General features: G+C 48.9%; 1 protein-coding gene across 2 annotated transcripts in view; it reads left to right on the forward strand.

Moving 5' to 3' along the window:
• Positions 1-16,434, forward strand: part of PLK4 (polo like kinase 4) — a 62,413-nt gene extending 45,979 nt beyond the window's left edge. The window contains exons 14-16 of one of the 2 annotated variants that reach the window (XM_063920319.1): positions 370-501; positions 1,266-1,372; positions 16,031-16,432. In XM_063920319.1, the coding sequence (XP_063776389.1) occupies positions 370-501; positions 1,266-1,372; positions 16,031-16,130 (339 nt within the window). In that variant the 3' untranslated portion in view covers positions 16,131-16,432. Of the gene's footprint in view, positions 1-369; positions 502-1,265; positions 1,373-16,030 lie in introns of both variants that reach the window. The other variant, XM_063920318.1, reaches the window with a different exon arrangement.
• Positions 16,435-17,483: the final 1,049 nt, after the last annotated feature.

Below are 17,483 nucleotides of genomic sequence, written 5' to 3' on the forward strand. Positions count from 1 at the left end.
AGCAGTCCGTATACAGACAGCGGCATCCTGGCCACCAGTATGCCGGCAGCGTGGCGAGCGCTAGTAAGCCCCTTGCAGGCTCGTTGCGGGCACGGTGGCTCGCTGCACTCTGCACGGGTTATATTCCCCCTCTGTGGGTGTCGTGGACACCCCTAGAGAGAGAATCGCCTACCTTGCCGGGATTGTACCGCTGTGGGGGATTCCGGCGTCTGCATTGTGATCGCCGGGATCCCATGTGGCGGTATGTTAACCGCTTCCCGTTGTGTATTGTATGCAAGTAATTTTTATCATATATGCAAGCTTATTAACGCCTGAGTAATGGATCCTTGTAACTATATGAGGCTAAGTGCAATGTCTTTGTATTGACAGATTCTTTCCTGTGAAGGATCTGTATTTTCTGCTCACAGTGGCCCTTCCTCCAAAGCTTCAGTAGCGCACACGCCCGATCCTGGCCAAGTCCTGAAGTCTGTGTTTGTTAAAAATGTTGGCTGGGCATCTCAGGTGAGCAGAGGGTCTTGCAATGAGATACACTCAACTTTATATTGGTGAAGCCACTAACTTTTAGCTACTTTCTGTACTCAACTCTGTAGGCTAGAGTTTATTAGTGCTAAATGCAGAGCTTCCTCCCACATATATAGTATAAGCGGCCTGGGAGATCAGCAACGAGGGTGGTTGTATTTGCTGTATATTGCTGGCGATGTGGGAGGGGTAATTTGGTGCAGTATATGGCTGGCTGACTGGGGACACTAATTGTGGTATATGGCTGGCTGACTGGGGACACTAATTGTGTTATATAGCTGGCTGGCTGGGGACACTAATTGTGTTATATATAGCTGGCTGGCTGGGGACACGAATTGTGTTATATATAGCTGGCTGGGGACACGAATTGTGTTTATATATAGCTGGCTGGCTGGGGACACTATTTGTGTCAGATATAGCTGGCTGGCTGGGGACACGAATTGTGTTATATATAGCTGGCTGGGGACACGAATTGTGTCATATATAGCTGGCTGGCTGGGGACACGAATTGTGTTTCTTAAATATCATGGCTAAAATATGGGCAGTTATGTGAAGGGGAAATGTTGCTGCAATATATGGCTGGTTATGTGGGGCAGTAATATCTGTGTAATATTAGCTGACTGGTTATGGGCCGGGGGATCTCTGCGTCTACGTCTAGAAAATGTTGGAGAGGTGAGGGGAATGTGATGTGATATATGGTTTGCTATTTAGATTTTCTAAACCTTTCCACTCTCCTTTTTAAATAGCTGAACACTGGGGCTGTATGGGTGCAATTCAATGATGGCTCACAGCTTGTCGTTCAACCCGGAGTCTCTTCTATTATATATACAGCACCAAATGGACAAGTATCCAGGTGAGGTAGCAAGTATGTGCCTGCATTAGACTTCACCACTGTACTAATGTTTTATTGATAGAACACACATTTACACTGCGCATGCTCTAGAACCAACGTAACCACGGGCAATGCAGTCGTACACATTTCAATGGCATCTGCACTTGTGACTCAAAGAGCATCTTCATGTAGGCAAAGTTCTTGTCTGAGGAATTGCAGGCTATGCAGAGCCTAAAGACGCTGATTTTCAGAGGAGTAACAAACCAAATGTACAGATATGGCGGTCTGGTCACCGCTCAGGTGTTCAGTGTGCAGTTCTGCATGTGCACTAATACACGCATTTTGTTTCGTGCATGCAGTTCCATTCAACTCTGCCTCAGCCCAGTATGAGCTATCTAGTTATCTTTTTATGTTTAACCAGCTCATACACTCATTACTGTTCATACATTGAAACATTATAAAATGCACAGTTGAGTGAATATCCTGAAGGACACTGGATATATGATTTGTTTATAGTACTTATATTATGTCCTAATTAGTAAAGCCATTAAGTGAAAAAACTGTGCATGTGGCAGGAACTGCATCTTGCAGCATGTAGTGCTACTGCAGAACCACCGTCAGCATCCTTAGGACAGTGATCAACTTAAAGGAGCTTGTGGCAGTGTTAGGGGGCGGGGCCGCTATGTGTGACATAATGATGTCACTGTGTAGGGTGGGGCAGCACACGGTACACTCTATGGGGTATATGCAATTCACGGCGAATCGCGGCAATTTCTCTGACGTCCTAAGTGGATGCTGGGGACTCCGTCAGGACCATGGGGATTAGCGGCTCCGCAGGAGACAGGGCACAAAAGTAAAAGCTTTAGGATCAGGTGGTGTGCACTGGCTCCTCCCCCTATGACCCTCCTCCAAGCCTCAGTTAGATTTTTGTGCCCGGCCGAGAAGGGTGCAATCTAGGTGGCTCTCCTAAAGAGCTGCTTAGAGTAAAAGTTTGTTAGGTTTTTTATTTTCAGTGAGTCCTGCTGGCAACAGGCTCACTGCTACGAGGGACTTAGGGGAGAGAAGTGAACTCACCTGCGTGCAGGATGGATTGGCTTCTTAGGCTACTGGACACCATTAGCTCCAGAGGGAGTCGGAACACAGGTCTCACCCTGGGGTTCGTCCCGGAGCCGCGCCGCCGACCCCCCTTGCAGATGCCGAAAAGTGAAGAGGTCCAGAAACGGCGGCAGAAGACTCTTCAGTCTTCATAAGGTAGCGCACAGGACTGCAGCTGTGCGCCATTGTTGTCAGCACACTTCATAGCAGCGGTCACTGAGGGTGCAGGGCGCTGGGGGGGGGGGGGGGCGCCCTGGGCAGCAATGATAGTACCTTATTCTGGCTAAAAATACATCACATATAGCCCCTGGGGGCTATATGGATGTATTTAACCCCTGCCAGGTCTCAGAAAAACGGGAGAAGAAGCCCGCCGAAAAGGGGGCGGGGCCTATTCTCCTCAGCACACAGCGCCATTTTCCCTCACAGAAATGCTGGTGGGAAGGCTCCCAGGCTCTCCCCTGCACTGCACTACAGAAACAGGGTTAAAACAGAGAGGGGGGGCACTTATTTGGCGATATGTATATATATATTAAAATGCTATAAGGGAAAAACACTTATATAAAGGTTGTCCCTGTATAATTATAGCGTTTTTGGTGTGTGCTGGCAAACTCTCCCTCTGTCTCCCCAAAGGGCTAGTGGGGTCCTGTCCTCTATCAGAGCATTCCCTGTGTGTGTGCTGTGTGTCGGTACGTGTGTGTCGACATGTATGAGGACGATGTTGGTGAGGAGGCGGAGCAATTGCCTGAAATGGTGATGTCACTCTCTAGGGAGTCGACACCGGAATGGATGGCTTATTTAAGGAATTACGTGATAATGTCAACACGCTGCAAGGTCGGTTGACGACATGAGACGGCCGGCAAACAAATTAGTACCTGTCCAGGCGTCTCAAACACCGTCAGGGGCTGTAAAACGCTCATTTACCTCAGTCGGTCGACACAGACACGGACACTGACTCCAGTGTCGACGGTGAAGAAACAAACGTATTTTCCTTTAGGGCCACACGTTACATGTTAAGGGCAATGAAGGAGGTGTTACATATTTCTGATACTACAAGTACCACAAGAAGGGTATTATGTGGGGTGTGAAAAACTACCTGTAGTTTTTCCTGAATCAGATAAATTAAATGAAGTGTGTGATGATGCGTGGGTTTCCCCCGATAGAAAATTATTGGCGGTATACCCTTTCCCGCCAGAAGTTAGGGCGCGTTGGGAAACACCCTTTAGGGTGGATAAGGCGCTCACACGCTTATCAAAACAAGTGGCGGTACCGTCTCCAGATAGGGCCGCCCTCAAGGAGCCAGCTGAGAGGCTGGAAAATATCCTAAAAAGGTATATACACACATACTGGTGTTATACTGCGACCAGCGATCGCCTCAGCCTGGATGTGCAGCGCTGGGGTGGCTTGGTCGGATTCCCTGACTGAAAATATTGATACCCTTGACAGGGACAGTATTTTATTGACTATAAAGGAAGTGCGATGTCCATATCTGCCAGAAGATGTTTATGGACACGACAGTGGTCAGGTGATGCAGATTCCAAACGGCACATGGAAGTATTGCCGTATAAAGGGGAGGAGTTATTTGGGGTCGGTCCATCGGACCTGGTGGCCTCGGCAACAGCTGGAAAATCCACCTTTTTTACCCCAAATCACATCTCAGCAGAAAAAGACACCGTCTTTTCAGCCTCAGTCCTTTCGTCCCCATAAGGGCAAGCGGGCAAAAGGCCCGTCATACCTGCCCAGGGATAGAGGAAAGGGAAGAAGACTGCAGCAGGCAGCCCATTCCCAGGAACAGAAGCCCTCCACAGCTTCTGCCAAGTCCTCAGCATGACGCTGGGGCCGTACAAGCGGACTCAAGTGCGGTGGGGGGTCGTCTCAAGAGTTTCAGCGCGTAGTGGGCTCACTCGCAAGTGGACCCCTGGATCCTACAAGTAGGATCCCAGGGGTACAGACTGGAAGTTCGAGACGTCTCCCCCTCGCAGGCTCCTGATGTCTGCTTTACCAACGTCTTCCTCCGACAGGGAGGCAGTATTGGAAACAATTCACAAGCTGTATTCCCAGCAGGTGATAATCAAAGTACCCCTCCTACAACAAGGAAAGGGGTATTATTCCACACTATATTGTGGTACTGAAGCCAGACGGCTCGGTGAGACCTATTCTAAATGGGAAATCTTTGAACACTTACATACAAAGGTTCAAATCAAGATGGAGTCACTCAGAGCAGTGATAGCGAACCAGGAAGAAGGGGACTATATGGTGTCCCTGGACATCAAGGATGCTTACCTCCATGTCCCAAATTGCCCTTCTCACCAAGGGTACCTCAGGTTCGTGGTACGGAACTGTCACTATCAGTTTCAGACGCTGCCGTTTGGATTGTCCACGGCACCCCGGGTCTTTACCAAAGTAATGGCCGAAATGATGATTCTTCTTCAAAGAAAAGGCGTCTTAATTATCCCTTACTTGGACGATCTCCTGATAAGGGCAAGGTCCAGAGAACAGTTGGAAGTCGGAGTAGCACTATCTCAAGTAGTTCTACGACAGCACGGGTGGATTCTAAATATCCAAAATCGCAGCCGTTTCCGACGACACGTCTGCTGTTCCTAGGGATGGTTCTGGACACAGTCCAGAAAAAGGTGTTTCTCCCGGAGGAGAAAGCCAGGGAGTTATCCGAGCTAGTCAGGAACCTCCTAAAACCAGGAAAAGTGTCAGTGCATCATTGCACAAGAGTCCTGGGAAAAATGGTGGCTTATTACGAAGCGATTCCATTCGGCAGATTCCACGCAAGAACTTTTCAGTGGGATCTGCTGGACAAATGGTCCGGATCGCATTTTCAGATGCATCAGCGGATAACCCTATCTCCAAGGACAAGGGTGTCTCTCCTGTGGTGGTTACAGAGTGCTCATCTTCTAGAGGGCCGCAGATTCGGCATTCAGGATTGGATGCTGGTGGAGCAGTCACACAGGGAAAAAATTTCCAGGGAGTGTGATCAAGTCTGGAGATTTTTCTCCACATAAATATACTGGAGCTAAGGGCAATTTACAATGCTCTAAGCTTAGCAAGACCTCTGCTTCAAGGTCAGCCGGTATTGATCCAGTGGGACAACATCACGGCAGTCGCCCACGTAAACAGACAGGGCGGCACAAGAAGCAGGAGGGCAATGGCAGAAACTGCAAGGATTTTTCGCTGGGCGGAAAATCATGTGATAGCACTGTCAGCAGTGTTCATTCCGGGAGTGGACAACTGGGAAGCAGACTTCCTCAGCAGGCACAACCTCCACCCGGGAGAGTGGGGACTTCATCGGGAAGTCTTCCACATGATTGTGAACCGTTGGAAAAGACCAAAGGTGGACATGATGGCGTCCCGCCTGAACAAAAAACTGGACAAGTATTGCGCCAGGTCAAAAGACCCTCAGGCAATAGCTGTGGACGTTCTGGTAACACCGTGGGTGTACCAGTCGGTGTATGTCTTCCCTCCTCTGCTTCTCATACCCAAGGTATTGAGAATGATAAGACGTAGAGGAGTAAGAACTATACTCGTGGCTCCGGATTGGCCAAGAAGGACTTGGTACCCGGAACTTCAAGAGATGCTCACAGAGGACTCATGGCCTCTGCCGCTAAGAAGGGACTTGCTTCAGCAAGTACCATGTCTGTTCCAAGACTTACCGCGGCTGCGTTTGACGGCATGGCGGTTGAACGCCGGATCCTAAGGGAAAAAGGCATTCCGGAAGAGGTCATTCCTACCCTGGTCAAAGCCAGGAAGGAGGTGACCGCACAACATTATCACCACATGTGGCGGAAATATGTTGCGTGGTGTGAGGCCAGGAAGGCCCCATGAAGAAATTTCAACTCGGTCGTTTCTTGCATTTCCTGCAAACAGGAGTGTCTATGGGCCTCAAATTGGGGTCCATTAAGGTTCAAATTTCGGCCCTGTCGATTTTCTTCCAGAAAGAATTGGCTTCAGTTCCTGAAGTCCAGAAGTTTGTCAAGGGAGTACTGCATATACAACCCCCTTTTGTGCCTCCAGTGGCACTGTGGGATCTCAACGTAGTTCTGGGATTCCTAAAATCACATTGGTTTAAACCGCTCAAATCTGTGGATTTGAAATATCTCACAGGAAAAGTGACCATGCTGTTGGCCCTGGCCTCGGCCAGGCGAGTGTCAGAATTGGCGGCGTTTGTCTCAAAAAAGCCCATATCTGTTTGTCCATTCGGACGGGGCAGAGCTGCGGACTCATCCCCAGTTTCTCCCTAAGGTGGTGTCAATGTTTCACCCGAACCAGCTTATTGTGGTACCTGCGGCTACTAGGGACTTGGAGGACTCCAAGTTGCTAGATGTTGTCAGGGCCCTGAAAATATAGTTTCCAGGACGACTGGAGTCAGGAAAACTGACTTGCTGTTATCCTGTATGCACCCAACAAACTGGGTGCTCTTGCTTCTAAGCAGACGATTGCTAGTTGGATGTGTAGTACAATTCAGCTTGCACATTCTGTGGCAGGCCTGCCACAGCCAAAATATGTAAATGCCCATTCCACAAGGAAGGTGGGCTCATCTTGGGCGGCTGCCCGAGGGGTCTCGGCTTTACAACTTGGCCGAGCTGATACTTGGTCAGGGGCACACCCTGACTGAGGAGGACCTGGAGTTCTCTCATTCGGTGCTGCAGAGTCATCCGCACTCTCCCGCCCGTTTGGGAGCTTTGGTATAATCCCCATGGTCCTGACGGAGTCCCCAGCATCCACTTAGGACGTCAGAGAAAATAAGAATTTACTTACCGATAATTCTATTTCTCGTAGTCCGTAGTGGATGCTGGGCGCCCATCCCAAGTGCGGATTGTCTGCAATACTTGTACATAGTTATTGTTACAAAAATCGGGTTATTATTGTTGTGAGCCATCTTTTCAGAGGCTCCGCTGTTATCATGCTGTTAACTGGGTTCAGATCACAGGTTGTACAGTGTGATTGGTGTGGCTGGTATGAGTCTTACCCGGGATTCAAAATCCTTCCTTATTGTGTACGCTCGTCCGGGCACAGTATCCTAACTGAGGCTTGGAGGAGGGTCATAGGGGGAGGAGCCAGTGCACACCACCTGATCCTAAAGCTTTTACTTTTGTGCCCTGTCTCCTGCGGAGCCGCTAATCCCCATGGTCCTGACGGAGTCCCCAGCATCCACTACGGACTACGAGAAATAGAATTATCGGTAAGTAAATTCTTATTTTTTCGCCATTTTTTAATTCGACTTAATTCGACAGGTGAATTCCGGAAGGTGGCTGCCGGAATTCACCATATTCAATGAAAAACGGATTCGCCAGAACCGCGGGCGAAAATCGGCCGATTTGGCGGATTTTGCCGCAATTTTAAAAAACGGGGAAAAACGGGAAAAACCCGGGGGAAAAAAATGGCGTGGGGTCCCCCCTCCAAAGCATAACCAGCCTCGGGCTCTTCGAGCTGGTCCTGGTTCTAAAAATGCGGGGAAAAATTGGGCAGGGATCCCCCGTATTTTTAAAACCAGCACCGGGCTCTGCGCCTGGTGCTGGTGCCAAAAATACGGGGGACAAAAAGAGTAGGGGTCCCCCGTATTTTTAACACCAGCATCGGGCTCCACTAGCTGGACAGATAATGCCACAGCCGGGGGTCACTTTTATACAGTGCCCTGCGGCCGTGGCATCAAATATCCAACTAGTCACCCCTGGCCGGGGTACCCTGGGGGAGTGGGGACCCCTTCAAACAAGGGGTCCCCCCCCCCCCCAGCCACCCAAGGGCCAGGGGTGAAGCCCGAGGCTGTCCCCCCCCATCCAATGGGCTGCGGATGGGGGGGCTGATAGCCTTTTGTGATAATGAAAAGAATATTGTTTTCTCTGACGTCCTAGTGGATGCTGGGGACTCCGTCAGGACCATGGGGATTAGCGGCTCCGCAGGAGACAGGGCACAAAAATAAAGCTTTAGGATCAGGTGGTGTGCACTGGCTCCTCCCCCTATGACCCTCCTCCAAGCCTCAGTTAGGTTTTTGTGCCCGTCCGAGCAGGGTGCAATCTAGGTGGCTCTCCTAAAGAGCTGCTTAGAAAAAGTTTTTAGGTTTTTTATTTTACAGTGAGTCCTGCTGGCAACAGGCTCACTGCAACGAGGGACTTAGGGGAGAAGAAGTGAACTCACCTGCGTGCAGGATGGATTGGCTTCTTAGGCTACTGGACACCATTAGCTCCAGAGGGATCGAACACAGGCCCAGCCATGGAGTCCGGTCCCGGAGCCGCGCCGCCGACCCCCTTTCAGATGCCGAAAAGTGAAGAGGTCCAGAAACCGGCGGCAGAAGACTTTTCAGTCTTCATGAGGTAGCGCACAGCACTGCAGCTGTGCGCCATTGTTGTCACACACTTCACACCAGCGGTCACGGAGGGTGCAGGGCGCTGCGGGGGGCGCCCTGGGCAGCAATGAGAATACCTTGTTCTGGCTAAAAAATACATCGCATATAGCCCCTGGGGCTATATGGATGTATTTAACCCCTGCCAGGTCTCACAAACACCGGAGAAGAGCCCGCCGAAATAGGGGGCGAGGCCTATCTCCTCAGCACACAGCGCCATTTTCCTGCTCAGCTCCGCTGCGAGGAAGGCTCCCAGGACTCTCCCCTGCACTGCACTACAGAAACAGGGTAAAACAGAGAGGGGGGGGGGCACTTTTTTTTGGCGTTTTTTGATATATTAAGCTGCTATAAGGGAGACAACACTTCTATAGGGTTGTTCCTATATATTTATAGCGCTTGGGTGTGTGCTGGCAAACTCTCCCTCTGTCTCCCCAAAGGGCTAGTGGGGTCCTGTCTTCGATAAGAGCATTCCCTGTGTGTCTGCTGTGTGTCGGTACGTGTGTGTCGACATGTATGAGGACGATGTTGGTGTGGAGGCGGAGCAATTGCCGGTAATGGGGATGTTCTGAATCAGACGAATTGAATGAAGTGTGTGATGAAGCGTGGGTTAACCCCGATAGAAAACTGCTAATTTCAAAGAAGTTATTGGCATTATATCCTTTCCCGCCAGAGGTTAGGGCGCGCTGGGAAACACCCCCTAGGGTGGATAAGGCGCTCACACGCTTATCAAAACAAGTGGCGTTACCGTCTCCTGAAACGGCCGCCCTCAAGGATCCAGCGGATAGGAGGCTGGAAACTACCCTGAAAAGTATATACACTCATACTGGTGTTATACTGCGACCAGCCATCGCCCCTGCATGGATGTGCAGTGCTGGGGTGGTTTGGTCGGATTCCCTGACTGAAAATATTGATACCCTAGATAGGGACAGTATTTTATTGACTTTAGAGCAATTAAAGGATGCTTTTCTTTATATGCGAGATGCTCAGAGGGATATTTGCACTCTGGCATCGAGAGTAAGTGCGATGTCCATATCTGCCAGAAGAAGTTTATGGACGCGACAATGGTCAGGTGATGCGGATTCCAAACGGCATATGGAAGTATTGCCGTATAAGGGGGAGGAATTATTTGGGGTCGGTCTATCGGATTTGGTGGCCACGGCAACAGCCGGGAAATCCACCTTTTTACCTCAGGTCCCCTCCCAACAGAAAAAGACACCGTCTTTTCAGCCGCAGTCCTTTCGTTCCTATAGGAACAAGCGGGCGAAAGGACAGTCATATTTGCCCCGAGGCAAAGGAAAGGGTAAGAGAGTGCACCAAGCAGCTTCTTCCCAGGAGCAGAAGCCCCCCCCGGCTTCTGCAAAGCCCTCAGCATGACGTTGGGGCTTTACAAGCGGACTCAGGGGCGGTGGGGGGTCGACTCAAGAATTTCAGCGCACAGTGGGCTCACTCACAGGTGGACTCCTGGATCCTGCAGATAGTATCTCAGGGTTACAGGTTGGAATTCAAGAAGTCTCCCCCTCGCCGGTTCCTAAAGTCTGCTCTGCCAACGTCTCCCTCAGACAGGGCGACGGTATTGGAAGCCATTCACAAGCTGTATTCTCAGCAGGTGATAGTCAAGGTACCCCTCCTACAACAGGGAAAGGGGTATTATTCCACACTATTTGTGGTACCGAAGCCGGACGGCTCGGTAAGACCTATTCTAAATCTGAAATCTTTGAACCTGTACATACAAAAATTCAAGTTCAAGATGGAGTCACTCAGAGTAGTGATAGCGAATCTGGAAGAAGGGGACTTTTATGGTGTCCCTGGACATCAAGGATGCTTACCTGCATGTCCCAATTTGCCCTTCACATCAAGGGTACCTCAGGTTCGTGGTGCAAAACTGTCGTTATCAGTTTCAGACGCTGCCGTTTGGATTGTCCACGGCACCTCGGGTCTTTACCAAGGTAATGGCCGAAATGATGTTTCTTCTGCGAAGAAAAGGCGTATTAATTATCCCTTACTTGGACGATCTCCTGATAAGGGCAAGGTCCAGAGAACAGCTGGAGGACGTAGTAGCACTAACCCAAGTAGTGCTGCAACAGCACGGGTGGATTCTGAATTTTCCAAAATCTCAATTGACCCCGACGACACGTCTGCTGTTCCTGGGAATGATTCTGGACACGGTTCAGAAAAAGGTGTTTCTTCCGGAGGAGAAAGCCAGGGAGTTATCCGAACTTGTCAGGAACCTCCTAAAACCAGGGAAAGTGTCTGTGCATCAATGCACAAGAGTCCTGGGAAAGATGGTGGCTTCTTACGAAGCGATTCCATTCGGCAGATTCAACGCACGAACTTTTCAGTGGGATCTGCTGGACAAATGGTCCGGATCGCATCTGCAGATGCATCAGCGGATAACCTTATCGCCACGGACAAGGGTGTCTCTTCTGTGGTGGTTGCAGAGTGCTCATCTGTTAGAGGGCCGCAGATTCGGCATACAGGACTGGGTCCTGGTGACCACGGATGCCAGTCTGAGAGGCTGGGGAGCGGTCACACAGGGAAGAAACTTCCAGGGAGTATGGTCAAGCCTGGAGATGTCTCTTCACATAAATATACTGGAGCTAAGAGCGATTTACAATGCTCTAAGCCTGGCAAAACCCCTGCTTCAGGGTCAGCCGGTGTTGATCCAGTCGGACAACATCACGGCAGTCGCCCACGTAAACAGACAGGGCGGCACAAGAAGCAGGAGAGCAATGGCAGAAGCTGCAAGGATTCTTCGCTGGGCGGAAGATCATGTGATAGCACTGTCAGCAGTGTTCATTCCGGGAGTGGACAACTGGGAAGCAGACTTCCTCAGCAGACACGATCTACACCCGGGAGAGTGGGGACTTCATCCAGAAGTCTTCCACATGATTGTGAACCGTTGGGAAAAACCAAAGGTGGATATGATGGCGTCTCGCCTCAACAAAAAACTGGACAGGTATTGCGCCAGGTCAAGAGACCCTCAGGCAATAGCTGTGGACGCTCTGGTAACACCGTGGGTGTTCCAGTCAGTGTATGTGTTTCCTCCTCTGCCTCTCATACCAAAAGTACTGAGAATTATACGGCAAAGGGGAGTAAGAACGATACTCGTGGCTCCGGATTGGCCAAGAAGAACTTGGTACCCGGAACTTCAGGAGATGCTCACGGAAGATCCGTGGCCTCTACCTCTAAGACGGGACCTGCTTCAGCAGGGACCGTGTCTATTCCAAGACTTACCGCGGCTGCGTTTGACGGCATGGCGGTTGAACGCCGAATTCTAAGGGAAAAAGGCATTCCGGAAGAGGTCATTCCTACACTGGTAAAAGCCAGGAAGGAGGTGACTGCACAACATTATCACCGCATTTGGAGAAAATATGTTGCGTGGTGTGAGGCCAGGAAGGCCCCCACGGAGGAATTTCAATTGGGTCGATTCCTACATTTCCTGCAAACAGGATTGTCTATGGGCCTCAAATTGGGGTCCATTAAGGTTCAAATTTCGGCCCTGTCGATTTTCTTCCAGAAAGAATTGGCTTCAGTTCCTGAAGTCCAGACTTTTGTAAAAGGAGTACTACATATACAGCCCCCGGTTGTGCCCCCAGTGGCTCCGTGGGACCTTAATGTAGTTTTGGATTTTCTCAAATCCCATTGGTTTGAGCCACTCAAATCGGTGGATTTGAAATATCTTACATGGAAAGTAACCATGCTACTGGCCCTGGCTTCAGCCAGGAGAGTGTCAGAATTGGCGGCTTTATCGTATAAAAGCCCATATCTGATTTTCCATTCGGACAGGGCAGAACTGCGGACGCGTCCTCAGTTTCTGCCTAAGGTGGTGTCAGCGTTTCACCTGAACCAGCCTATTGTGGTGCCTGCGGCTAATAGCGATTTGGAGGATTCCAAGTTGCTGGACGTTGTCAGGGCATTGAAAATATATATTTCAAGGACGGCTGGAGTCAGAAAATCTGACTCGCTGTTTATACTGTATGCACCCAACAAGCTGGGTGCTCCTGCTTCTAAGCAGACGATTGCTCGTTGGATTTGTAGCACAATTCAACTTGCACATTCTGTGGCAGGCCTGCCACAGCCTAAATCTGTCAAGGCTCATTCCACAAGGAAGGTGGGCTCATCCTGGGCGGCTGCCCGAGGGGTCTCGGCATTACAACTCTGCCGAGCAGCTACGTGGTCGGGGGAGAACACGTTTGTAAAATTCTACAAATTTGATACCCTGGCTAAAGAGGACCTGGAGTTCTCTCATTCGGTGCTGCAGAGTCATCCGCACTCTCCCTCCCGTTTGGGAGCTTTGGTATAATCCCCATGGTCCTGACGGAGTCCCCAGCATCCACTAGGACGTCAGAGAAAATAAGATTTTACTTACCGATAAATCTATTTCTCGTAGTCCGTAGTGGATGCTGGGCGCCCATCCCAAGTGCGGATTGTCTGCAATACTTGTACATAGTTATTGTTACAAAAAAATCGGGTTGTTATTGTTGTGAGCCGTCTGTTCAGAGGCTCCTACGTTTGTCATACTGTTAACTGGGTTCAGATCACAAGTTGTACGGTGTGATTGGTGTGGCTGGTATGAGTCTTACCCGGGATTCAAAATCCTTCCTTATTGTGTACGCTCGTCCGGGCACAGTATCCTAACTGAGGCTTGGAGGAGGGTCATAGGGGGAGGAGCCAGTGCACACCACCTGATCCTAAAGCTTTATTTTTGTGCCCTGTCTCCTGCGGAGCCGCTAATCCCCATGGTCCTGACGGAGTCCCCAGCATCCACTACGGACTACGAGAAATAGATTTATCGGTAAGTAAAATCTTATTTTTTCCAGCAGTACTACAAGTCCCAGCAAGCCTCCCCCGCAAGCTGGTACATGGAGAACCACAAGTACCAGCATGCGGGAGAAAAACGGGCCCGCTGGTACCTGTAGTACTACTGGAAAAAAAATACCCAAATAAAAACAGTACACAGACACCTTGATAGTAAAACTTTATTACACACTACCGACACACACATACTTACCTATGTTGACACGCCGACTGCCACGGTCTCCGACGATCCGAGGGTACCTGTGAAAAAATTATACTCACCTTCCAGCGTCCAGAGGTACATCCACGTCCAGAGTATAATCCACGTACTTGTTAAAAAAACAAACCGCAAATACCCGCTCCATACCGGACTGAAAGGGGTCCCATGCTGACACATCAGACCCCTTTCTCCCGAATGCCGGGACATCACGTGACTCCTGTCACTGAAGTCCCTTCAGCCAATCAGGAAGCGCTACTTCCGTGGCGCTCACCTGATTGGCTGTGCGCTGTCTGTGCTGTGACAGCGCATCGCAAAGCCGCTCCATTACTTTCAATGGTGGGAACTTTGCGGGTAGCGGGGGGGTTAACCCGCGGTCAGCGGCTGACCGGCGGGTGACCTCACCGCTAGCCGCTAAGTTCCCACCATTGAATATAATGGACGGAGCTGTGCGATGCGCTGTCTGAGTTCAGACAGCGCACAGCCAATCAGGTGAGCGCAACGAAGTTGCGCTTCCTGATTGGCTTTAGAGACCTTTATGTGACAGCTGTCACTGACAGGTCTCATTCGTGGAAAGGGGTCTCATGTGTCAGCATGGGACCCCTTTCAGTCCGGCATGGAGCGGGTGTTCGCTTTGTTTTTTTGCCAAGTACGTGGATGTATCTCTGGACCATGGCTGAGGTGAGTATATTGAACTTTTCTTTTCAGGTATCCGTGGATTCTACATGGAGAAGAGGACCGATGTCGGCGTGTGAACATAGGTAAGTATGTGTGTGTCGACTTATGAAATAAAGTTTTACTGTCGACGGTGTGTGTGTCCTGTTTTTATTTGGGTATTTTTTTCCCAGTAGTACTACAGGTACCAGCGGGCCCGTTTTTCTCCCGCATGCTGGTACTTGTGGTTCTCCAAGTACCAGCTTGCGGGGGAGGCTTGCTGGGACTTGTAGTAGTACTACTGGAAAAAACAATATCTTTTTATTATCACAAAAGGCTATCAGCCCCCCCCATCCGCAGCCCATTGGATGGGGGGGGACAGCCTCGGGCTTCACCCCTGGCCCTTGGGTGGCTGTGGGGGGGGGGGACCCCTTGATTGAAGGGGTCCCCACTCCCCCAGGGTACCCCGGCCAGGGGTGACTAGTTGGATATTTAATGCCACGGCCGCAGGGCACGGCATAAAAGTGACCCCCGGCTGTGGCATTATCTGTCCAGCTAGTGGAGCCCGATGCTGGTGTTAAAAATACGGGGGACCCCTGCTCGTTTTGTCCCCCGTGTTTTTGGCACCAGCACCAGGCGCAGAGCCCGGTGCTGGTTTTAAAAATACGGGGGATCCCCTGTCAATTTTCCCCCCGCATTTTTAGAACCAGGACCAGCTCGAAGAGCCCGAGGCTGGTTATGCTTTGGAGGGGGGACCCCACGCCATTTTTTTTTAAGGATTTTACCGTTCCAGCAATAAAAAAAAAAAATTAAAAAAAAAATATAAATATTTGTGCCTCCCCCAAAAAAAAAAAAAAGTACCTAATCCCTTCTAATATAAATAGATATGCTATTCCTAAAAAAAAAAACACCAAAAAAAACATGTTTAAATTTTTTTTATTGTTTTCACCCTCCAAAGTGTGGCGGATTGAAAATGACGAGTTTGCTGTCTAAAAGCACTGCTGTCGAATTTCCAAACTTGAATTGAATATGCTTTGGTCGAATTGCAGCACTTGTATCATTGCAGAAAAGTCGAATTTGCAAAAAGTCGAATTTCAAAAAGTCGAATTTTGAAAGTCCGTTTTTTGGTCGGAAAGCACTGAATTGCATAGGCAAATTTTTTTTTTTGGTCGAAAATGACCCGAAATTCGACAATTTCGGGAATTCGACCGCAATTGCATATACCCCTATATGCGTGGGGTTTAGATATTCTCCCTGAGCTTTACGTGGGTTTATCTGCCATCATATTCTATGTTCTATTGAATAGGTTCTCAAACTCGGTCCTCAGGACCCCACACAGTGCATGTTTTGCAGGTCTCCTCACAGAATCACAAGTATAATAATTAACTCCACCTGTGGACCTTTTAAAACGTGTCAGTGAGTAATTAATACACCTGTGTACCTGCTGGGTTACCTGCAAAACATGCACTGTGTGGAGTCCTGAGGACCGAGTTTGAGAACCTGTGCTCTATTGTATAGTATTCACATACTATTTATCTTTAAATCCTAAAAATTCCATTTTGTTTTGCAGACATGGAGAAAATGACAAACTTCCAGATTACATAAAAAATAAATTGCAGTGCCTTTCTTCCATCTTAATGCTCTTTGCCAGTTCTTCCAACCACTCATGAGACACCATGTATGAACCTGTGAACCTCTTTTTACCAACCAATAGACATTCCCATAAAGCTGTCTTATTACCATGTATTAGGTGCTTTGGGCTCTTTATTTTTGAAGGATCTCTTTTTAGTATTTTTTTCAATAATCTGTTTAAATTCACCTTTCTTAAGATGTACATAAAGAGTATAATTTAAATCCACATTTATCATGGATATTACTTGTTTCAAACTATATTTGTATAGCAAGTGTCTTGTAATATGTACAGTATATTTTTTTATGTTAACTTATATTTTGTAACAGTCTGTAATGAAATGTTTCTGCAGAAATGTAAATAATAAATGCAGTGACATGAGTGCATCTACTTCTTTTTAACAAATCTTATTGCAATTAAATAGTTTCCATAGTATGAAACGGCAGATTTTCCTTTTCTGTACAAGTTATACTAGCAAAGTGCTGATGTGTCCTGACCGTGCTCCAGCCCACTGTAATTATTGGATTCATTTTAGAGCTGAAAGTTGCAATATGTCCACAGAATCGGTAGTCCAATAAATTGATGTCATTTTCTTTCTTACAATACACTAGATCAGTGATGGCTAACCTTGACACTCCAGCTATTGTTGAACTACACATCCCAACATGCCCTGCATCAGTTTTAGCATGGCCAAATAGCAAAACTGTAGCAGGGCATGCTGGGATGTGTAGTTCAATAACAACTGGAGTGTCAAGGTTAGCCATCACTGCACTAGATTAACTCGCATTATACTATCAGATTTATTTTTTTGAAACTACGTTGATTAATGAAGTTACTGAAATAATGATGCTACCCTATGTACAAAACTGATGCTTCATTTCTCTTATGTCCTAGGGGATACTGGGAATCCATTTAGTACCATGGGGTGTGGACTGGCTCCTCCCTCTATGCCCCTCCTACCAGACTCGGTTTAGAAAATTTTCCTGAAGGAGCTGGTCACGTTTCTGGAAGCTCCTGAAGAGTTTTCTGCATTTATTTTATATGTTTGTTATTTCAGGCAGGACTGGATGGTACCAGCCTGCCTGCTTCGTGGGACTTAGAGGGGGGAAACGGCCCAACCTCTTGAAGGGTTAATGGTTCCGACTATTCGCAAGCCCCACCACGGCGAGCGTACATTCCCGCAGCACGCGGCCACCCCTAACAGAGCCAGAAGACAGAAGAGTGGTGAGTACTAAGCTGGTGTCCCGGTTAGTGGGCCGCTGTCCATTATGGCAGCATAAGGGAACAGAGATGCACGGCTTCTGAACGGGGGGGGGGACTGCGTCTCTCGCTGTGTAAGGACACAGACGCTGAACAGCGGACACAGTACCCAGACTGGCAACAAAGCCATAAA

The sequence above is a fragment of the Pseudophryne corroboree genome, chromosome 1 (genome assembly GCF_028390025.1).
Source record: "Pseudophryne corroboree isolate aPseCor3 chromosome 1, aPseCor3.hap2, whole genome shotgun sequence".
Lineage (NCBI taxonomy): Eukaryota > Metazoa > Chordata > Amphibia > Anura > Myobatrachidae > Pseudophryne > Pseudophryne corroboree.